The sequence below is a fragment of the Urtica dioica genome, chromosome 10 (genome assembly GCF_054948205.1).
Source record: "Urtica dioica subsp. dioica isolate 48M chromosome 10, U.dioica_male_clone48M_v1_H2, whole genome shotgun sequence".
NCBI classification, from domain to species: Eukaryota; Viridiplantae; Streptophyta; class Magnoliopsida; order Rosales; family Urticaceae; genus Urtica; species Urtica dioica.
Genome location: NC_142765.1, coordinates 20,201,999 through 20,227,504, shown reverse-complemented (window position 1 = coordinate 20,227,504; position 25,506 = coordinate 20,201,999). Strand labels below are relative to the sequence as shown.

Sequence of the window (25,506 nt, the reverse complement as noted above, 5' to 3'; positions counted from 1 at the left end):
ATTTATTTAAAAACTAAAAAATAAACAACAGTCTCTTAATCGTGAAGAACACAGAAAGAGGCCAAAGGGTAAACATCGATAGTTGATAGTCATCAAAATCGCATATTCGAACAGAGAATCCAATATTTAGAGTTACTATTCGAACACGGAATGAAATCATTTCTTAGGCGGTATGAGTTTTATTATTTAATTTCAATTTAAGGCTATTTTTATTTCAAAATTGAGAATTTGGAAATTAGGGTACTGATTTAGATTTGATTCGGTTTTTCTTATATAAGAGTTAATATCAATGAAAGGGAGATTTGTGACGCTGTTATTCATTTCAGGGTATAATTTCGTTATTTTAGTTAAACAGAGGGTATGAACTCGACATTTTTGAAAACTGAGGATTAAACTCGACATTTCACTAAAACACAGGGTATAAATATGTTATTTTCCCTATTTTAATTAAGAACAAGAATGATATGAAATCCGCTGGATGACATTTTCTAATACATACGCATTGCCATTGTCCTTATTAAATTGTCATCTCTCGCTCCCAAAATCCCAAAAAAAAAAAAAAAGAAAAAAAAAAGAAGGTTTTTGAGCTATCGATTACGAAGCCATGAGCGAAGTGCTAGAAAGCGGTTTCCCATTGTTTGTGCAACAATTCAAGGCTCTGCTGAGGAAGAACTCGTTGCTTTCATGGCGGAGCAAGAGAGCCACTTTTCTTCAGCTCTTCGCGTCCTTATTATTCGTTCTGATCCTCTTCTCGATGCGAAAGTCCGAGGTGGCGCGATCTTCCTCATCCACGGCTTTTGTGGATTCTCCCGAGCCCAGCGGATGGGTCTCTCCCCCGGTCCCGCCGTGCGAGGACAGAGCCTTCCTCAAGAAGCCGTGCTTCGACTTTGTGTGGAGCGGCAACGAGAGCTCTAAGATTCGGAGCATCGTCAACTCCATCATGAAGAACAATCCCGGAAGACCTATTCCTTCTCAAAAGGTATATATATATATATATATATATATATATATATATATATATATATATATATATTGTAAATATGAATGAGGATTTACTGTTCATAAGAACCACCAATATTGCATTTTAGTGTTTGAGTGATATGTTATATATGATATAAGACACGGGTCTTCTATAACTTGAGAGTACTGCTATTTATCCCTACTCACGATTTTGAACGATCCAGTCAGGGTTTGACACATGGTCAATTTTAAACTGTTTATCACTTTGGATGGGAAAAGTAGTGAGTCGTAAATCGTGCCAAAAATCATTTCCGATAACTTGATTCTTATTGGAAATTACTTTTCTACACAAAGATTATAGTATATGTACATAATGTGGGCTCCATATACATCATTTGTTAATTAACTTTATATATATATATATATATATTATGAATTGTTTTTTCATTTGAAATTGATTATCTGCCAACATGCATTATAGTTTTTTAGAGTACGTATAGAAATAAAATTTATATAATTATTAAAATACCTAACAAATATTATTACTATTTAATTTTTTTTACTTCAAATATTTAATTGGAAGAGTTACTTTTCACAAGAATATCCAATCAAATTACAATTTCATGCTTGTGTGGCCCATCATATATGTGAAGCATATGTGTCCGTTAAATAAAATGAAACTCACTAATAGCTATCACCTTCTAAAGCCTTTAACATACTACGCAACTTTTCCTCCTATCTCAAATATTAATTTCTTTATGTTCTTTGGTAAATTTATAAGATATCATACATCTTATCTCCATGTCCATTATAAACGCATATACTATCCCAAAATATCATCGTCACAAATCTTTTCCATATCAATATTATGACAAATATATATATATATATATATATATATATATATATATATATATATTCAACTATTACGGACATTATTTTAATGTGAGAAGCGAAGCGCAGTTTTAATATCCTTTATTTTTCCAAAAAAAATTTATGAATACGTATTTTTTAGATCATAAACCAGAGCAACGAAGAGTGGTTTGATATGAAGTCTTCTTAATAGATAATGAGAAAGTCTTCCAATTTGCCATAATTTTGGAATAATCCTTGTACATTACTTGGGATAGAAATGCTGCTACATTCCGGTTAAAACCATTCGTTCTCTTAAAATAAAATAAAAATAAATTTCAATTTTATGGTTTTCCGGGAAAAATGAGGAATTCCAGCTAAAAGTCGTCAGATATATGAAATTCTGATTTTTGTTGTTTAATAGTTAAATTTTCAATATTTTTATGGGCATGCTCATTCATTGCTGACGTTTCTGTACTACCAGTCAATCATCGACAACCGACATTCTAACCCTTGATGAGAAGTAGGAGTCACACAGCCAAATAAGGACTTAAAAGGGTAGTTTTTATTTTGTTCCTTTCTTAATAGGTGAAATCATTCAGAACCAAAGCTGAAGTAGAGGAATGGTTGTACAGAAACCCCATGCATTGCTCGGGAGCTTTGCATTTTGTGGAAAGAAACTCGAGTGTGATCAGTTATGGAATCCAAGTCAACTCGATTTCCCCGGTAAAGAGAGGACGATTTGAAGACCCGACCTTGAAGTTTCTAATCCCTTTTCAAATCGCAGTGGAGCGCGAAATCGCCAGGTCTCTCATTGGAGGTACTTTTCATTATGCTTATTTTTTAATCTTTGTAATGATATTTTAAATAACGCGCCTTATTTATCCTATAAACTTGGAGGTTCTTATGAGAAAGTCCCACATCCGTTCGATATCTAAAAGACGTACTCATTAAAAGCATTTGACAATCCCCTACTTTTGAGCTAGGTTTTGGTGTTATGCCCACACTTTTCACATGGTACCATAGTCAATCAAATCCAATTTCAATGATGGGTCAACCCGTAGAGTTCATTCCTACAAACATCATGCTCTAATCGGGTGTGTCAGAAAGTCCTACATCAGTTCAATACCCAAGCAATTCGCTCATTATAATTGTTTGACAATCGTCCACTCTTGAGCTAATTTTGGGTGTGAATTTGGCTCACACTTATCATACTTCTTCACTGAAAAACACTTATATCCTTATTTGGGGGTGAGAGTGTTTTACCAACTGACATTTTGTACCATATTGTCTTATAATAAAATAATATAAATTAAATAGATAGAAAGCATATATTTACCTGGTATAAGAGGAATTCCTCGGTGGTGCCACGTGTCGAACATCGAACAATTCTAAAAAAAAAAAAATGAAATAACGATTTAAAGGTCATCAGTACGACAACAAACTACATCTTATTTCAAGAGGGCAAGTCAAGCTACTAACTTTTCTGCTGCAACTGTCGTATCGAAAAGAAAAAAAAAAAAAAAACCTATCTGAAGCTTGAGAACCATTGACGCCGCCGTACGAAGGCTACCATGACACCAATTTTCAGTAATATCAATCTTCGGTTAATGTCTCTATAATAAGAATAACTAAAAACGCAACAAACCGCATTCATCCATTCTCAAACATTTCATCGTACACCTTGCGCTCGTGTGCCGTAATTGAGAACATAAATTGTACGGATTTCAGTTTCTAAACAGACAAGCTCGGTAATGGAAAATGTGATATCCAGATTGATGAAATGTAGGTTTAGAATTTATAATCGTATACCTTACTTGTTTTGGTGATCAGATCCAAAATTTGGCTGGATAGTCTCGCTCAAGGAATTCGCACACCCGTCAATGAAAGTCCCATCTCAGCTGGAGCTGCAAGCCCCTTCCGCTTTTCTCGCAGCAGCCTTGTTTGGCTTTGTGCTCCAAATGGGCTCCTTGATCGAAGAGAGAGAATCAAACCTTCGTCAGGTAATTTATTTGGAGTTAATGAGACCAAAATGACTTAATATTTTAAAAAAATCATACTTATATACTTGACTTTTTTTTCGATAAAAATAGTTAATGTTATATTTTAATTGCACAGTAAATACATATAATACAAAACAATCCAAAAGAAAAAAATATCTCATCTCATTAATATACAAAGTTATTAATTTTTTTAAAACTAATCAAACATTAATTTTATCATTTTATAATAATAATAAAATTTTGTATTTTTTCTTAAAACTAATTAAATATTAACTATATCATTTTCTAAATAATAACTATATCATTTTATAATGCAAAAATTGTTATCACTAATTTGTATTAAAACTAATTAAACATTAATCATAATAATTTTTTTTTATCAATGAGGATAGATTTTTTTTCATAAAAACTTTTTGTTTATAAAATTATATATTTAACTTTAAGAAAAAATTAATGATTTTTTCATTAAATTTTATGTTGCCACGTGGTTTTCCATCCAATTTAACGGTTTAAGTACTTACAGTGCAACTAAAACGTAACATTATGTATTTTTGCCGCCGGAAAAAAAGATTAGATATATAAGTATGATTTTTGAAAAATATTAAGTATTTTTTTCCGCTAATAACTCATTTATTTATTATAAGAAACTTGATTGTATTTATTTATTACACACTAATTATAAGAAACTTGATTTTCATGCAGAAAAAATACACCGTATTTATTTATTACACACACTAATTGAAAACTTTACGCATCTTTCTTTTTTGAAAAATATAACGGATTAGGTCACTTAAAAATGCTAACGTTGCTATTTAGCCAACGTTTCAAAATATGCTTCCAATACAGTACTGAATTTGATGCGACACAATTAATTTATGTTATATTTTTGGATATTTGTATACCGTTAATTTTTGTTAATGATTACTTTGTAAAATTAACAAAACGTTGTCTATTTATCACATTTTCAGTTTGTACGTGGTTAGTTAGCTACAAAATTCTTTTTTTTTTTTTAAAAAAAACATCTAGACTTTCGAAAAACGATTGAATTTTACTGTAAGCATCGATTTTCCATAATATCATCGATTTGTCTGTAAAAAAAACCCGCCAATTTTAATAAGAAAACATCAAATTTTTTTAATGATCATTATATTAAGTATTTTATATGTCAACTAATTGTCGCTGATTCCGCGGAAGAGGCTGAGCTTATGAGTGTTCATATGGCTATTCTAGTGGCTAAGTTTCATGGCTTGAGAAAAAATTACAATTGAGAGTGATAACAAGAACATAATAGAAAGTTTTGAAAACTTTAGGAAGAGTCCATTTTTGTTCTTGTATCCCTTGTTCCAATGTATTCTGGATTGTAGTATTCATTTTGATGTTGTTAATTTCGTTTGGATTAATAGAGATGCTAACTTAGTCGCTCATGAACTTTTTCAATGGGCGGCTAGTTTTTGAAATTTAAGGGATTTTCTGCCCCTTGAGACCCATTTAAAAAAATGATCATGGCTCTATTCATATTTGAACTAATCTCCATCACATTCCCTTAAAAAAAAAAACAGATTCCAATTAGTTAGAGCTCCTTTCAGGACAATTAATATATATATATATATATATATATATATATATATAATATTTTTGTATATATTGATTACAACACCAATAATAACGTATAATAAAATTTGATTTTTTTTTAATTATCATGTTTTTTAAGGCAATTTTGCTGCTAGTGGAAATTGAACCCACGATCTTTACTTTGGAGATGGTGTGAAATTACCAATTAGGTTATGCTATGTATCACTTTATAAGACCATGTTAAGTTATAAATTTGATGTTGTGAGGGTATTTTTGTCCAAAATAAAAAGATGTGTATAGTTTTCAGATGTTATAATTAGTATGTATAAAAGTAAACATGAGGCCTTTTTTTTATGGAAACTCAAAATTTCTCTTTATTATTACCCCTCAAATAATATCGATTTTGCAGGCAATGTCGATGATGGGGCTCTATGATTCTGCGTACTGGCTTTCCACTACAACAAATACCACATTTACCGACGATTTTTTTCGTCGCTAAAAACCCCGTAATCGTCGCTAAATCTCTTTAGCGACGATTTTAGCGACGATAATAATCGTCGCTAAATATGCGTGCCTAAATATATTTAGCGACGATTTTATCGTCACTAAATATTTACCGACGATATTAGCGACGATAATGTCGTCCCTAAATGTCGTGACGAGAAGTTTTTTTCCATTTTGAAACAGGGAATTAGCGACGAAAAAGTCGTCGCTAATTCACGCGCGAAAAATTCCCGCGTGAATTAGCGACGACTTTGCTGATACTTTTGTGTAATAATATTTAGCGACGACTTTGTCGTCGCTAATTATTATTTTTTTTATTTTTTTTTTATTTTTTTCGTCGTTAATTATTTATTTTTTATGGTTTTTTGTTTATGAAATTCTAAAATGAAAAATCAAATAAAAACTAAATTATATTATCCAAATCAAGAAATATATAAAAAAATCCGATTACGTACGTTTTCGGTTATCGAGAAATATGTACTATACACAAAATTTCTAATAAAACACTACTCGCGACGTTTGCTTTGTCGTCCCGCCGCTCGTTTTCCTCCTCCTCGACGTGAAACGCTCTTTTGCTGGCGCTGAAGTTCTGCAGGCTGCGGCGTCGGAGTAGACTGACTTGGTCCTCCGGGCGTCGTCTGCTGGCTGGCGTCGGGAGTCCTCTGTTGGCCGCCCGTCGGAGTGTGGACGTCGGGCGTCGGAGTGTGGACGCCGGCCGTCGGAGTCTGCTGGCTGTGGGATGACGGAGCCTGCTGCGAACTCTGCTGAAATTGGGACATGAAGGAGCTAAGGTTGAGGCCGGGCACCTGACTCTGTATTGTCTCGGCGAACGCGGCGATGGTCGATGCCAACACCTCCTGCGAGACATATCCTGGTTGCGACGTCCCAGCCTCCGAACCGTAGACTTCGGCGACTTCAGCCGCCATCCGTGCTCCATGTGGCACCAAACGTCCGACGCCGGTCAAGTGATCAGTCCGCGAACCCATAATATCGCGGATCGCCTGCTGCTCTAGAACGGAAATATCAACGTCCGCTCCTTGGTGCTCAGCCTCCGCTCGCAACGTGTTGAACCTAGCGACCAGTCGATCCTAATATAATTAACTAGTTAGTATATATTAATCGAAAAATAAGAAAAATAAATGTAAACTTACATAACGTGCAGAGGTTTCAGGAGTCAGCCATTTGGACTTGTCGGACTGATGTTGGCGCTTGTAGTTCGCAAACAAGCTCTCGAATGCGCCTGTCTCGACGCTCTTCTGCATGTAAACAAAACTTCAAGTGTTAGATAATTTTAACGATTTGATGTATCATATAAACATAAAACTTACGTTCTTCATGCGGTGGGTCGAGAACCCAATCGTCCCCTGTCGAGTCTTCGTCTTCTTCTTCGCGCGATTCGCCTTATTCTTCGCTTGAATGGCCTGTAATATAAGTAACCGTACACGTAAAGAACAAATCGTTTAATAAAAGGGTAAACACATATTTAACATAAATGATTTGATTACCTTAAATTCATCGCTCGTATATCGTTGTATCAGCGTCTCCCATTCGGTGTCGAGTTTAACGGTCCTCGGTTTCAGCGACCGCGCCACCTGTACGCTGCTCTTGCAGTCGATGTCGAACCATGACCGCAAGGTATGCCTCCAATCGCGAAGACGATTCTTCGCGTCTCGAATGATTGCCGCATCGACAATCGCCTTCTTCTTCCCGGTTGCATCACCATCGACTCGAATGTCGTACTTGTCTCGAATCGCTGCTCGGATCTCGGCCTCCTTCGCCGGCCCCACGTTCGCATTCGTCCACCTTGGGACCGTAGGCGAGATCTTGTCTCGGACGACCAACCCGAGCGTGTTCGCGAACGTCGCGAGATCCTGATCCATCTCGCGCTCTGGCTGCAAGAACGACTGAAACTCCTCGTTATAAACGACGACTTCCTTCACCCCGGGGCGCCGTGCACGCTCAGATCGAATCCCGACCGTCGGCCCACGCACGGTCAGTTCAATATGCTCCTCTTCTTCTTCGACGCCATCACGTACGGGCGCCGACTGGCAATAATTCGGGAGACGGGCTAAGAAGTCATCCCCGTCTCCGCTGCCTCCAGCTCCTGTAGCCGCAGCCATCTGAAATTCAAAACAAAATACGATCCTACCGAAATTTCGGCAGAACCTCCCCTATAAACTTAACAACCCGGCATCTGCCTTTAACTTTAAAACCTGCATAGAAACATCCTAAAACTAACAATAAATCCAACCTCAGTGGTTCGATCATTTTTAAATCTATAAACAACTAATTAATTTCACATTTTTAGTCATTTCCAACAAAAATTAAATCCAATTTCAATTTCAATCCATAACCAATTAATTAATTTCACATAAACTACCTAATTTTCGTTAAACTAATTCATTAATTTAAGTTTGTTACCTTTAGAGAATCGGTTAGTAATTACCTTTAAACTAATTCGTTAAACTACCTTTAATTCATTAATTCATACATAAACTACACAAACTTAAACAATTTTAAATTTTCTAATCGTAATTAACAAAATTACATTTCCTAATTTATTAATCTCTAATCTACTATACTTATATACATAATCAATCTCTAATCCTAATTTACAATTTTAAATTATCAAACATCCTAAATTATATCGTAATTAAATCCTAAATACTAAATTATATACTAAATTATATCCTAAATACTTATATCCTAAAGAATTATATATAATTATAACTAATTATATATATAACTAATTATGTAAATACTTATATCCTATATAATTATAACTAATTATATAAATACTTATATCTATATACTAAATTATGTAATTATATAAAATATAACTTATATATATATAAATATTTATAACACCCAAATAAGCATAATATCACAATTTTTAAAACCTAATCTGTTAATTAACAATTTATAACTAATTAATTCATTACCATTTATAACTAATATATAAATAAAGTTATATATATATATATATATATATATATATATATATATATATATAAATATTTATAACTAATTCATACAATTTCATTTTTTATAACTAATTTAATTTAAATAATTTAAATTACCTAATATAAATAACTATATACTAATTAATAACTAACTATATAACATAAATAACTATATATAACAATTTGTATATATAAAGTTATAAAAAAAAAAAAAAAAAAACTTACCGTACGTGGACGGGCGACGACGGTGGACGAGGACGAGGAAGACGAGGACGGTGGACGAGGACGAGGACGACGAGGACGAGGACGGCGTTGGTGGTGGAGCGGTGACGGCGTCGGCGGCGGAGCGGCGGCGGAACTGCAGACAGGAGAGAGATAGTGAGGAGAAAGAGAGATGTGAGGAGAGAGAGAAGTGAGGAGAGAGAGACTTACCGGGGAGGCACACGGCGTCGACTGCGTCGGGGCGGCACACGGCGGAGGAAGCGCACGGCGGAGGAGGAGAAACCAGAGAGAGATTTTAGGGTTTGGGAGCGAATGAGGGGTCTGGGTCGCGACCTGGTATTTAAAGACATTTAGCGACGATTTAATCGTCGCTAAATGTCTTTAAATTTCGTAGCTAAATCAACTTAAATTTTCAGTTCATAAACCAGGCATTTAGCGACGATTTCCTCGTCGCTAATAGATTTTTTTACACATTTAGCGACGATAAAATCGTCGCTAAATCGTTTCATTTAAATTATTTTGGGGGGATTTTTCCCTCTTTGAATTTCGTTAAATTTCGAAATTAATTCCAAACTATTAGCGACGATTTAATCGTCGCTAATTGTTTCCCGCGAACTTAGCGACGAATATACACATTTAGCGACGATAAATTCGTCGCTAATTATCTTTGCCGCCAAACTTTAGAAGTTTTGGCACCAAATAATTAGCAACGGAATTATCGTCGCTAAAAGGTTGATTAGGGACGAAAAATTAGCGACGATTTAGTCGTCGCTAATACTTCCGTCGCTAAATGTCATATTTCTAGTAGTGTTCGTGGATCGTATGGGAGGGAATTCTCACGCTGATCTTGGCACTTATGCTTGTACTCTTCGGCTTGATGTTTCAGATTGAATTCTTCTTGAGAACCCGCTTTTCGGATCTGTTTCTTGTATTTTTTATGTTCCAACTCAGTATGGTAACCCTTCTTCTTTTTCTTTTTAATCTTTTTTCTTCATACCATTCGATTCGGTAACTTTCCCGGTTTTTTTTTTCGTTCTCTGTTCCAGCTCGGCCTTGCATTTTTCTTGTCTGCATTTTTCCACAAGTCAGCATCCTCTACAATTATCGGTTTCTCGGTGTTCATCATTGGAGTACTGACACAGGTACAAAAATCCAAGAAAAAATAAGTTACTTGTGTCCCAAGGAACACCCCTAAAAACAAATATAAGTAATTAACTAACTTTATATTTAATTTTATCCAGGTTGCTACAAACTTGGGGTTTATCTATATATACAACATTCCTAAACTATACCAAATCGTTTGGTCATTTTTCCCTCCGAATCTCCTCTCCAAGGCGTTATCGTTGCTCATGGAAGAATCTTCGACTAACCAAGAACAATTTATCATTGATAGACCGCCTCGATGTCCACCTAATAACCCAGGGTGTGAGATCATAACTGTTGTAAGTGAAAAATAATAAAACCTCAAACTCTTAAATAAGAACAAAAATTAAAAAAAAAAAAAAAAATCTCCCTGTTGTGTATCTTCTTTTATGTTAGTTTATTAGCTGAGAGATTTTTCTCCCACAGAGCGAAATCTACTTATGGCTCATGTCCACTTTTTTTCTCTGGATTGCATTGGCGATCTATTTCGACAATGTAATTCCAAACTCATCCGGTGTGAGAAAATCAATTTTTTACTTTCTGAAACCTGGGTACTGGACTGGAGAGAATGGAGTCAGACCAAGAGGTATTGACTGATCACAGACATTTTTATTGCAAATCATCTTTGAACTATTATGGGAGTAAAATTTATGAACTACTTTAAAAAATAGTCATCAAATTATTAGCTTTGTAGCATTTTAGTCGCTTTCATAAAACATAAATAAATTTCGACACCTAAACAACTTAAAACTTAAAACATATATACGAACTCAAACAAGTTGTTGTGTTAATGAAAGAAACTATATAAATAATGGCTGCTTTTGGTTGAGATTAAAATGTCCTTTTTGTTTTTAGAAAAAACTTAACTGCTTATCTGGTGTTTGGCAAAACCGTTTTTACAAAAAATTTCAAAAGCGATTTTAGATTTTGTACACGAGGTGGAAAAACTAGGATTATTAATTAGCAAAAAATGTTTTTAAGTTTGCTATATAAATTACAGTAATATCCTCGTACAAAATATTATTTATATATATGCATACAAATAAGCATATTAATAATTATTATTTAAATTTTAAGAACATGTCTATATTAATCTTTTTACTATAATATATTTATTTTACCAAACGCTAAATCAGTTTTTGTTACCAGTAACAACTGTTTTATAAAAAGTTTACCAAACACATGTCAATTTTAAAAAAAAAAACACAATTTTTTTTCAAAAACTGAATCTAAAAACACTTTTTTTTAAAACAAAGATATGTCAAACGAGACCAATATCCTGGGCGTAAAAACATTAGATAAAGGGAACAGTTTTTGAATTTTCAAAATAAGATTTTGTTTTGACGATACATAATTAAAGATTTATTTAAGTTTGTATACATATTTTAAGTGGGTTAGGTATTGAATTTCATCAGATTTTTTTTTTTTTTATCATATGAAGGCTACAAAATTAATAATTTGAGGTGATTTTGCTTGAAAACTTAGTTTATGAAACAAAATGACTCGCATAATGGTTCAAAGATCATTTGCACTAACGAATTATCTAATTTTATTTTTATATTCTTAGAGGATGAGTTATGTGGTTGCATGAGGTCGTCGCCGTTGCAACACCATGATCTTCCGGAAGACGAAGATGTTCTCGAAGAAGAGTTCCACTTGAGGCAACAAGCAAAAGAACAAATCGACGATCCGAGCATCGCGGTTCAGACATTCGGTCTTGAAAAGGAATACCCTGCTGCAACGGATATCATAAGTTGCTTCAAGTGCAAGAAAAACCCTCCTTACCATGCTCTTAAGGTTAATAAAATTCATTAAAAAATCTAAGCCTCAATATAGAGGAATAGAGAGATTTTTTTTCTTCCATGATCACATGTTTACCTTTTCTTTTGCTGAATCTTGGTTAATAAAATGTAGGGCTTGTGGGTCAACATTCGAAAGGACCAAGTGTTTTGCTTACTTGGCCACAACGGAGCCGGAAAATCCACGGCAATGAACTGTTTAACTGGAATTACTGCAGTGACCCGCGGAGACGGTAAAGTATATTATTATTATTATTATTATTATTTTTATTATTATTATTTTTATTATTATTTTTTATTATTCATTCATGCAATCATGTCCATTCTACAGCATTGATATACGGACACTCAATACGAAGCTCACATGGTGCGTCGAAAATCAGAAGACTGATCGGAGTTTGTCCACAGGTTATTGATAAATTCCTCTTTCTTAAATGAAAATATAAAATATACCACGTGATCTTCACCGGTGTCAAAAATAATTGTCTGTCGAAATATTTGCATTAGTACTAAATTTATTGAAAATAGAGGTCTAGATCACGAGTAGTGCATTTTTATAGACTTTATGGAGAGAGAGAATAGACATTTATTTAATTCATCAAAACTGTGATTATTAACTTTAGCTGGGAATTGGAGTTGTATCCAAATTTCATGAATACTTAAATATGGCTGTGGCATATTAAATATTGGTGTTTTTTAGGGGTTTTTATTAGTCATATCTACGATTTTTTCTAGTTGAACTAACGAACTATACCTAACATTTACCACATTTAATATAGAAATTTTATTGAGTAGACAAAAAAATGTATGAACTTTAAACTATAAACTCACACTACTTCAAAATTAGAGTATATAGTTATATCTTGTACAAACAATACCCAATTTTCTAATGTCAAAATTTCACAAATTGAAAATTATTGAAGAATAGTTGAAATTATCGGATTTGTTAGAAATCATTGAAAATTGTCGAAAACGCATTATATGCTTTAAAAAATGAAAATATTCTATTAAATCGGGCAAAATCTGATTAAATGAAAAGATATTTTTGAAAAATATTCGCTGATATTCACTGTGCTCTTAAATAATCTTTAACATGGCTCTAAAATCATCTGAAAAAACATTATGACGTATTGAAGGGGAGAGGCATTGTTGTCCAAACTGAAAATGTATGTCTAGTTTTTATACAACGACATATTGAGCTATTTTTTTCACACGTTAGCGACTCCACTTAATGAAATTTCTCAATTTAAAAGAGAAAAATAACGCATAGCTTCGTACTCGAAACTTTAGATCTAAAAAAATAGATCGCCTAGACAAGGTTTTCTCGGTAAAGTTTGGTATATGAGATTTAACATATAATTGTAAGAGATGAAAAAGAGAGAAATATAAGATAAGCTAAGTCTGAATAACAAATCACCAAAATTTAGTAAAACCTTAATATTTCTTTTTGTTAACGACCCCACATAAGAAATGTTAGCAATATTATAGTAATATTGACGGAAATAAAAGACAAATTGCATGCATGGAAAAGTACACGTAAAAATAGATTACAAAACCCGGTTACACCTTTATATTAAGAACCGGAAAACAAAAACAGGTCGGAAAAGTCGAGGCCCGTTGGACGGTTTCCTTGAAGCTTTTTATCGCTCTCCCACAGGTGCTGGAAATCGTGAGCGAAAGCCTCCCAGGATACAACGACATCAGAGGCAAGGTGAGCACCAACCACTTGACTCTCTCGGCGAACTAGAACCTGCGAGAAAACTATCACCAAGACAAAGGAAGTTTTCTGGGAGCAAGAGAGAATCGGGAACAGTGGGGAATATCTGGAATTTTCAAGTACACTGAATGAGAGCTTAGGACCTCTTATATAGGCCAAGGCAGCGAATTTGAATCACCCATCAAAACGCCCAGCCTTAAAAGAGTTTAATGCTCCTAATGAGGCCATTAACGCTCGGTTACAAGCCAACGTTAATCCACCAACGTTCGCTCCTAATGAGGCCATTAACGCACAACGTTAATCCTCCAACACATTGATGCACGGTTTTAATTCCCAACCATAACGCGCATCATGAGGAATTAAATCAATAAGAAGTGAAATTTGTAGTAAAAAGAAAGCCCGAGACAATTCCCGAAACCCGAGCCCGGCCCGGCCCGGCTCGGCTCGGCTCGGCGGCGGCGGCGGCGCGCGTGTGTGTGTGTGTGTGCGCGCGCGAGGGGTTAAGAGATAACCCACCCACACTCTCCTCTCTTGCACTTGCTTGACCACTAAAGAGAGAGGATAGTATATAAACACTACCACAACACACATCCCCAACCAATGTGGGACTCTTGGTTTTCACTTCCACAACACAACAACAATTGTGTTTCTTTAGCCTACTTTGAGCATCAATTTCTCATTCATCTTAGGTCCGATTTTGGCAAACAAATATTCGATTTTATAGCCCTCGTTACGAGGAATCCGTATCACTTGGAATTATTCAATTCCGATGAGTGGAACCCACTCAACTTGTTGCCACAAATCAGCCATCCACATGATAATAAATAAAATTTATTAACACATTCCAACAATCCCCCACATGAATGAAATTGAGACGACAATTATAAAGACACGACTCGATGTGGTGATAGATTCTACGGTCAATACCAGTATAGGATAGGTAGGCAAAGCCTTTGAACCTTCCCTCGGTAAGATATGCCATCTTTACTGACTACTCAGTAGACACGTTGTCCTTGAACTGTTAGCCGTTTTGCATAAACGATAAACATATCCCCCACTGATATCTCCCTGACACAGGTTCTGTTCTCATGGTTATGTTCATTTTGGCCCTGAACATCAGCCTGGTTCTGCAAGAGTTTCTAAAGAATTAAGCCCAATTAATTCTCCTTTGAAGCGGCCCCACTTCTCTCTCACATAGGTGATTCGTTTATTAAGAGTAATCCCGCATTACTCATTCGGAATCTCAACGATCCGATTTCACAGAATCATTAAAAGCTCTAAGCTTAACCTCGTACGGGAGTCACTGTTTAATACTTAGGAATATGATTAGGGGTTTTCCCCCACAGTGACCTCACAAAGCCATTGACAATTAGGTTGTCCCTTTGAACCAAGATCTTGGGATCTCCAGTCATCATGGTTGGGTTTCCTTTGCCTTGGCTTTATTTGCCATGGGCTTTAGCCCCATTCCTTTGGTTGTCTTCTCTACTTGGTCCCTATTTAACCCTTTGGTTAGCGGATCCGCAATGTTCTCTTTGGACCTAATATAGTCAATACTAATGATTCCAGATGAGAGAAGTTGTCTAATGGTATTATGTCGTCGACGGATATGTCTAGACTTACCATTATACATCACACTATGTGCCCTACCAATAGCAGATTGGTTATCACAATATACACATATTGCAGGCATCGGTTTTGTCCAATTAGGAATATCCTCCACAAAGTTCCTTAGCCATTCGGCTTCTTCCCCACATTTATCCAATGCAACAAACTCAGATTCCATCGTGGATCTCGTTATCACAGTTTGTTTGGAGGATTTCCAAGATATGGCTGCACCTCCCAGAGTGAATACATAACCACTCGTGGCCTTTGAATCTTGAATATCAGATATCCAACTTGCATCAGTGTAACCTTCAATTACCTCGGGATATCTCGTATAGTGTAGACCATAATCACGAGTGAATCGTAGATATCTCAATACTCTTACGATTGCTTTCCAGTGTTCAGCACTTGGATTACTCGTATAACGAGCTAGTCTACTCACGGTGTAGGCTAAATCCGGTCTCGTGCAACTCATCAAGTACATGAGACTGCCTATCACTCTAGCATATTCAATTTGAGAGATGCTTTCACCTTTATTCTTAGACAAGTGTTGACTAATGTCTATGGGAGTTCTCGAGACTCCAGAATCGTTATTCCCAAACTTGTCTAGAATTTTATCAACGTAGTGTGTTTGATCCAGTACAATCCCATTGGGTGTTCGGGTAATTTTGATCCCCAGAATTACATCAGCAATTCCCAGATCTTTCATATCGAACCTTGAGTTCAATATATCTTTTGTGGATTGTACCATACGATCATTACTTCCCACTATGAGCATGTCATCTACATATAAACACAGAATCACATACCCATGTTCAGTGGTTTTAATGTACACACATTTGTCACACTCGTTGATCTTAAATCCATTTGACATCATGACGTTGTCAAATTTCTCATGCCATTGCTTTGGGGCTTGTTTAAGGCCATAAAGCGACTTGACAAGTTTACAGACTTTCTTTTCTTGTCCAGGTGCAATACAACCCTCAGGTTGATTCATATAGATCTCTTCTTCGAGATCCCCATTAAGAAAGGCTGTTTTTACATCCATTTGATGAATTTCAAGATTGCGTAATGCAGCAACGGCAATTATCAATCTAATAGAAGTTATTCTCGTCACGGGAGAATAAGTATCAAAGTAATCAACACCCTCTTGTTGTTTATACCCTTTGATTACCAGTCGTGCTTTGTATTTATCAATTGAGCCATCGACTTTCATCTTCCTTGTAAAGATCCACCTAGATCCAAGTGTTTTACTACCAAGAGGAAGGTCAACCAACTCCCAAGTGTGGTTTTGCATGATTGAGTCTATTTCACTTCTTATGGCTTCTTTCCATAAGTGACCCTCAACAGAATTCACGGTCTCTTTATAATTTAGAGGTGGACCCTCCAACATATAGGTGAAATAATCAGAACCAAATGATTTTTCCACCCTTGCTCGCTTACTTCGTCTAAGTCCCGCAGACTCTATCTCTTCTTCGGACTCTTCATCATTATCTTGAGTTATTTCCTCAATATCCTCAAGAGAATGGTTTGATGAACTTGGTTCATCTTCCTTAGACTTATAAGGAAATACATGTTCAAAGAACGAAGCATTTTTAGATTCCATAATCGAATCATTGTGTATATCGGGGTTTTTCGAGTCGTACACAAGGAATCTATATGCATTACTATGGTGTGCATACCCAATGAAGATACAATCTACAGTTTTTGGTCCTATCTTCATTTTCTTAGGAGTGGGAGCCATTACTTTGGCCAAGCACCCCCACATTCGCAAATATTTATAGGAAGGTTTCTTTCCTATAAATAGCTCAGACGGAGACTTATCCTCCTTCTTTCGGGGTATCTTGTTCAGAAGATAATTTGCAGACAAGATCGCTTACCCCCATATTTCTTAGGGTAACCCAGAACTTAACAACATCGCATTCATCATCTCCTTGAGAGTGCGATTCTTACGTTCGGCAACGCCATTTGATTGAGGAGAATAAGGTGGAGTGACTTCGTGAATAATTCCATGTTGTGCACAAAAAGTACCAAATGGTTCAACATATTCACCTCCTCGATCACTTCGCACTTTCTTAATCTTCTTATTGAGTTGATTCTCAACTTCCAATTTGTATATGACAAATTTCTCAATTGCTTCATCTTTGCTTTTAAGCAAATATACGTAACAATATTTTGTACAATCGTCAATAAAAGTCACAAAATATTTATTACCACCTCTCGTGGGCATGAACTTTAAATCACATAAATCGGTATGTATTAAATCGAGAGGTTCATTACTTCTTTCAATACTATGAAAGGACGTTCTTGTTAATTTTGCTTCAACACAAATTTCACATTTATGGTTTGTGTCAATATTAAACTTTGGAATACACTCCAAATTAATCAATTTTCTCAGTGTGTCATAATTTACATGACCTAGTCTACCATGCCATAAATTAGACGACACAATCATATAAGAGGAAGAAGAAGCTTTATTATTATCTTTTGCCTTGATGGCCATTACATTCATTTTGACCATGCCATTCTTGACATAGCCCTTGCCCACATACATACCATTCTTAGACAATACAAGCTTTTGAGACTCTAAAACCATCCTAAACCCATGGTTATCTAGCACAGTCCCAGAAATCAGATTCTTCCTCATATCAGGCACGTAGAGCACCTTAGTGAGCTTCAGTTCCTTCCCAGAGGTCATCTTCAAGAAGACTTCACCTTCCCCCTTGACTTCAGAGGTGGCAGAGTTGCCCATAAACAACCTCTCTCTATCTCCAGGTAGCTCGAGGGTGGAGAAGGAATTCTTATCAGTGCAGATGTGGCGGGTTGCTCCAGTGTCCAGCCACCACTCCTTCGGGTTAGAGTCAACCATGTTGACCTCGGAGACCACAGCAACGAGGAGGTCATTATCATCCTCCACAACATTGGCCTCCTTGTTCTTCTTCGGCTTTCTACAATCGACAGCTCGGTGACCGACCTTGTTGCAATTGTAGCATTTACCAACAATCTTTTGTTGGCCCTTCTTCTTGAACGTCCCACTCTTGACTCCAAGCTTGTGGGCGGGCTTCTTCCCCTTCGAGTTCTCGCCATGTTCGACGACGTTAGCTCGCTCGGAGACGGTTCTAAGTCTCCTATCGGATCCTCGGTTGTCTTCTTCGATTCGGAGGCGAACAACCAAGTCCTCAAGACTCATCTCCTTTCGCTTGTGCTTAAGGTAGTTCTTGAACTCCTTCCACCCAGGTGGTAACTTCTCTATCACGGAGGCAACTTGGAAAGACTCGCTAATGGTCATTCCCTCGGCTTGAATCTTATGGAAAATGAGTTGAAGCTCTTGGACTTGACTCACAACGGTCTTTGTGTCCACCATCGTGTACTCAAGGAAACGACCCACAATATACTTCTTTGAGCCCGCATCCTCGGTTTTGTACTTGCGATCCAACGAATCCCATAGCTCTTTAGAAGATACTTTAGAGCTATACACGTTGTATAAAGAGTCGGCGAGACAATTCAACACGTGGTTTCGACAAAGGTAGTCGGATTCGTTCCACCCCACATAGGCCCGAAGCACTTGTGGGTCGGCTTCACCCTCTCGAGGAGTGGCCGGAGGATCTTCGGTTAAAAACCGTGCAAGTCCGATGGTTGTAAAAAAGAAAACCATCTTTTGTTGCCACCTTTTGAAGTTGAGTCCGTCAAACTTCCCCGGCCTCTCGGCCGGCATCACCGTGGGAGGCCCTCGAGCCACGCCCACGTTTGAACCATCAAGGCCCAAACCCGCCATAGGTTGAACAAGACCCGCGGGTCCGTTCCCGGCCGTAGCCGCCATCGAGCCTTGTCCCAAAGTCACAGGGATTTGGCCGATATTAATAAAGTTTGGCGGGGTGTTCACCACGGAGGGGTTGTCTCCAACGTTCCCTCCAACATTCATCGAGTCGTTGTTGTTCACGTTAGTCATATTTTCTACAAAAGAAAATCACAAATCAGTAACTTTTCAAACAAATCCGAAAACAAATCGGAAACAAAAACTGGAAACCGATTATATTAAGAAAAAAAAAATAATCCTTTCCTCCACGCAACCTGTCTTTTTCGATAAAAAGCTTCAAGATTGTTAGCAATATTATAGTAATATTGACGGAAATAAAAGACAAATTGCATGCATGGAAAAGTACACGTATAAATAGATTACAAAACCCGGTTACACCTTTATATTAAGAACCGGAAAACAAAAACAGGTCGGAAAAGTCGAGGCCCGTTGGACGGTTTCCTTGAAGCTTTTTATCGCTCTCCCACAGGTGCTGGAAATCGTGAGCGAAAGCCTCCCAGGATACAACGACGTCAGAGGCAAGGTGAGCACCAACCACTTGACTCTCTCGGCGAACTAGAACCTGCGAGAAAACTATCACCAAGACAAAGAAAGTTTTCTGGGAGCAAGAGAGAATCGGGAACAGTGGGGAATATCTGGAATTTTCAAGTACACTGAATGAGAGCTTAGGACCTCTTATATAGGCCAAGGCAGCGAATTTGAATCACCCATCAAAACGCCCAGCCTTAAAAGAGTTTAATGCTCCTAATGAGGCCATTAACGCACGACGTTAATCCTCCAACAGCATTGATGCACGGTTTTAATTCCCAACCATAACGCGCATCATGAGGAATTAAATCAATAAGAAGTGAAATTTGTAGTAAAAAGAAAGCCCGAGACCGAGACGAAACCCGAAACCCGAAACCGGCCCGGCCCGGCCCGGCTCGGCGGCGCGCGTGTGTGTGCGCGAGGGGTTAAGAGATAACCCACCCACACTCTCCTCTCTTGCACTTGCTTGACCACTAAAGAGAGAGGATAGTATATAAACACTACCACAACACACATCCCCAACCAATGTGGGACTCTTGGTTTTCACTTCCACGACACAACAACAATTGTGTTTCTTTAGCCTACTTTGAGCATCAATTTCTCATTCATCTTAGGTCCGATTTTGGCAAACAAATATTCGATTTTATAGCCCTCGTTACGAGGAATCCGTATCACTTGGAATTATTCAATTCCGATGAGTGGAACCCACTCAACTTGTTGCCACAAATCAGCCATCCACATGATAATAAATAAAATTTATTAACACATTCCAACAAGAAATACAAAGATATTTAATATTGTTGATAAAATTGTACTCATCTCATTGTAAATTAACTTTTTGGTGGAACCTCATGATAGTTGATTTGATATTATTGTAATAAAGTCATATCTAAGACAAGTGACACCAAAGCCACTCGAAGAACCAGCTTGCCCCTTAAACTTATGAAAATTATAATTTCTATCCCATAATTTAATTAATTTTATACTTTTAGTAAAAAAATATATGATTTTTTTTAAATTTGCTCTCCTGATTTTTTTTTAAGAATTTGTCCCCCGTTTCGTAATCGTGACTGCAATCCTTCGCTCCGCCACTACCTAAAACGAAACCTTCTCGATATAGCATGTTACAGTCCCACCTCAAAAAGATAAAAAGGAACTTGATATAAACTTTATAAAGTTATGAGTTACTTTTCTCATTGTTAATTAGTTCTCATTTGTAAAAAAAAAAAATAAATAATGAAGGATGCATTTCCAACGGCTCTGCGAAATTGATATATTCTCAACAAATTTTGACTTTTTTATTTGTTTATCTCGAACTCTTGTAGTTTGACACACTTTGGGATTCGCTATCTGGACAAGAGCATCTCGATCTATTCGCTAGCATTAAAGGACTACCACCGGTTTCGATACAATATGTAAGTAAACTCTCATCAAAGGGATTCTTATCCAATGATAATGTTGATTATTAACTCGTACTAAAAACAAATTTAGGCCACTAAAACGTTATTAGAGAAGGTGAAACTCACCGAGGCAGCGAGAGTGAGAGCCGGGAGTTACAGCGGAGGAATGAAACGTCGCCTTAGTGTTGCGATAGCCTTCATCGGTGATCCCAAACTCATCGTCTTAGACGAACCTGTATGTACACTAGAGAACCTCGTAACAATGCCCCCATTTGAATTTTGTGATATTGTACAAGTATCTTGCTATTCATTAAGTTTTAAAAAACGAAAAAACCTTACCGGACAAGAACTAATTTCTACTTAGAACTAATTGCGCTTTTCTTGTGGTATGGTATATATGAAAGACGACGGGTATGGATCCGATAACGAGAAGACACGTGTGGGACATAATCGAGGAAGCCAAGACCGGGCGAGCGATAGTATTGACAACGCACTCCATGGAAGAAGCCGATATTCTGAGCGACCGGATTGGGATTATGGCAAAGGGAAGGCTTCGTTGCATTGGAACGCCGATCAGACTGAAGACGCAATTTGGAGCAGGTTTTATAGCGAGCGTGAGCTTCATTTGTGACTCCGAGAGGAAAACTCCGAACGATCACAATTTTGTGGATCTCGATCGCAATCAAGAGGCTGTCAAACACTTCTTTAAAAATGTAAATACTTATTTTAAGAACTTCGCTTTCTTTGGATTTAGTCTTTCTCTTTTGAACACATGCCATAGTGCTTTAACAGGGCTTAGATGTTGTGCCAAAAGAAGAGAACAAGTCCTTCTTGACTTTTGCCATTCCTCCTGATAGAGAAGTCCTTTTGCAAAACAATTCTTTTGAGTAAAAAAATTATATTGCTTTAAATTCGCTCACAAACATCCTCGGAGCTTAAGCAAATCCCTTGCTATTAAAAAAAAAAATTCAAAATTTCTCACTGGTCTCTAATTTTTATCACTTTTTGTATGATTATTTTTTATATGAAATTTTTTTTCTTGATTCAATGTTAATCTACTTTGAAATTAACTTCTGGGGTGGTGAAACAGAATTTTTTCGAGGAGCTTCAAGCGAGAGAAGGAGAATTAGGAATAACAGACATTCAGATTGGCCTCACAACACTCGAAGAAGTGTTTTTGAACATCTCGAGACAAGCGGAGCTTGAGACCGCCATCGTCGAAGGAAGATCCGCGACTCTCACTTTAACATCTGGGCTCTCCATTGAGGTACCACGCAAACAATGCAATAACTTTCCCGCCAAGTCTTTATATCTTTATATTACCCTTAAGCCTTGACCATTTGAGCTACAACAACTTTGTGACATTATTAGTGTACCTATTATATTTATTAATATGCATTATTTAATTTTTTAATAATTATAATTAAGCCTATTATTTTTTTTTTGTCACGAGCCAGTGGGGACCCTTGCACCCGCTGGTCCCCATGTAGCTCCGCCCCTGATTACCGTTGATGGAAAAATTTGTTATTAAACTTCACAGATACCCTTGGGAGCTAAATTTGTGGGGATTCAGGGATCGGAATCAGAGGATAACCCTCGAGGTGTGATGGTCGAAGTGTTTTGGAATCAAGATGACTCTAGTTCGCTATGCATCTCCGGTCACTCTCATGAAATTCCGATTCCTCTTGGCGTTGCACCGATGCCATCTCCGGAGTCAAACTCAAAAGCCAGAGGAGTTATAATTGATCCGAACCAGATTGTGACTAGTGGTTCACTGAACTAAATATATATATCTATACCCTCTGCATTTTTACATTTTTAGGCTATTTTTAATTTTATTATTTTATTTTAAGAATCCCAACCCCACTTTAGAGTATCTGGTGAAATCGCTTGTATAATCATAATTTATTTGTTTACAATATATATTATATAGAACCCCCACTTTTTTATATAATCCGAATGCATGCTGGACCGAGGAGATGGAGAGATGACAAGGAAACGTAGAGTTACTATAAATGTGATCATTTCGGTCTCTAGCTTAAGATTACAAGCAAAATCGTCCTCAAATTATTGCTACAACATTTTTTCGTATAAGTGTTGATTTTTTTTTTAAAAAAAATCCAATGTAACTTAAAATATATTAACAATCTTAAATAACTTATTTGAAATTCCAAAATGTTGCAAGTAAACACAATCTTATTCGAACAACCCAATTCCTTTTATAAAATTAACAAGTTATTTAAGTTGAAAAATATATTGTACTACTTTTAATGATATATTTAATTAATTTTTTAAGAAAACTAGGATGCTACATCAATAGCTTGAGGATAATTTTGCTAAAAATGTGGCGAAGATGAGCCTATGTTTCTTGGCTATGAGAGAGAAAGAGTATTTCCATGATCGCATCAGTTTCGCCACGATGGTTTCAGCCCTTCAATGCAAGAGAATGACTAGACCAATTGATCTCTTGAAGTTCTTCCGACTTAGATTTAAATGTGATTTTTATTCTCCATTTGGAATCTAGAAAATGTGAGGAAAAATAAAAAAATATGAGAAAAAAGGAAAATTGAATGGAATATAAGCGGGACAATAAAAATTCAATGTTGCGCACGGAAGTCATGGATAAAGTGAGGAAATAGACATAAATCTAACACCCCCCCCCCCCCCCCCCCCAAGTATAAATTTGGATAGATTCCATTTTTCAGCTAATTTTCCATGGAAAATATAATTCGTTTACATTTTCTCTTCTATTTTCCCTCTTATTCTTTTCTCTTCTATTTTTCCTCTATCAAAACAGCACAAAAATTAGGAGGGATTGCACTAATATTTCTTTCCTATTTTCTTGGTTCCAAACGAACCCAGTGTAACTCTATAATTGCACGTAATGAGAGGGAAGTGAATTTAGTAAAAAGTTACCAACTTCCTTGATTTAAAAAAAAATTATTTTGTACATAAAAACATTTGACTCACACCCAAATCTGCTTATTTTGTGTATGAATGAATATCAGTCCACGGTTCTAGATATATGTGCGGTATGCATTTTTTTACAAAATTTCAGCTAACTAAGCCACCTGAAATGTATTGTTTACTAAAATAGCGAACTTTTCAATAGTTTAAGCAAAATAGCTCTAGATATTTATGCGGTATGCATTTTTTTTACAAGTTTAAGCAAAATAGCTATTTGGCTTAGGTGACATAATTTATAGCGTGGCAAAATTCCAATTGTAGTCTTTGGGATTGCTTTTCACGTTGTTGAAGAATCACAGTATTGAAATTCAAATTCGTAACAGAATAGCCAACGTTGACTTCATTAATATCAATTACGTGATTTTTTTTCCCTTACTTATAGGAGGTAGTTATTGATTAAAGTTGCCATTTTTTGCTTCAGCGGTTTCTTTTTTTTTTTTTTTTTTTCTTCTACGATATAATGAGAAAGAAGACTTGCCAGTTGTGTGTTTAGTGTATTCTACTTCTTCAATTTGCGCGATTTCAATTAATACTGTTATTTTTGTATTAATTAATTGAAAAAGATCGTGTCAAATGTTCGGGAATACACAAAGGCAATACAGTCACTAGTTTGCTGGTTAATAAAACCAGTGGCTAATTAATTAAAAGGGTAATTAAGCTAAATAACCTCCTGAAAATAGGTAATTTATTTTTAGCCACCATTCTGTAAATAAGTGGTAAATAGCCATGAGGATATATTTACAACAAAAATTGGCCGAGACTACCCTTACAGTCACTACAACAAATACCACATTTACCGACGATTTTTTTCGTCGCTAAAAACCCCGTAATCGTCGCTAAATCTCTTTAGCGACGATTTTAGCGACGATAATAATCGTCGCTAAATATGCGTGCCTAAATATATTTAGCGACGATTTTATCGTCGCTAAATATTTACCGACGATATTAGCGACGATAATGTCGTCCTTAAATGTCGTGACGAGAAGTTTTTTTCCATTTTGAAACAGGGAATTAGCGACGAAAAAGTCGTCGCTAATTCACGCGCGAAAAATTCCCGCGTGAATTAGCGACGACAAAGTCGTCGCTAATACTTCTGTGTAATAATATTTAGCGACGACTTTGTCGTCGCTAATTATTATTTTTATTTTTATTTTTTATTTTTTTTCGTCGTTAATTATTTATTTTTTATGGTTTTTTGTTTATGAAATTCTAAAATGAAAAATCAAATAAAAACTAAATTATATTATCCAAATCAAGAAATATATAAAAAAATCCGATTACGTACGTTTTCGGTTATCGAGAAATATGTACTATACACAAAATTTCTAATAAAACACTACTCGCGACGTTTGCTTTGTCGTCCCGCCGCTCGTTTTCCTCCTCCTCGACGTGAAACGCTCTTTTGCTGGCGCTGAAGTTCTGCAGGCTGCGGCGTCGGAGTAGACTGACTTGGTCCT

The 25,506-nt window shown here is 36.3% G+C and overlaps 1 protein-coding gene across 1 annotated transcript; it reads left to right on the top strand.

The window, feature by feature from the left end:
- Positions 1–579: 579 nt before the first annotated feature.
- On the top strand, positions 580–22,865 carry LOC149383846 (ABC transporter A family member 2-like). Its single transcript, XM_089628864.1, has 17 exons — positions 580–979; positions 2,401–2,632; positions 3,646–3,815; positions 5,797–5,837; positions 9,887–10,031; positions 10,123–10,218; positions 10,318–10,518; positions 10,646–10,805; positions 11,787–12,016; positions 12,134–12,251; positions 12,350–12,426; positions 21,008–21,097; positions 21,174–21,317; positions 21,487–21,795; positions 21,875–21,959; positions 22,171–22,349; positions 22,623–22,865. The coding sequence occupies exons 1-17, from the start codon at positions 605–607 to the stop codon at positions 22,863–22,865; spliced, it is 2,895 nt and encodes a 964-aa protein (XP_089484990.1). The 5' UTR covers positions 580–604.
- Positions 22,866–25,506: the final 2,641 nt, after the last annotated feature.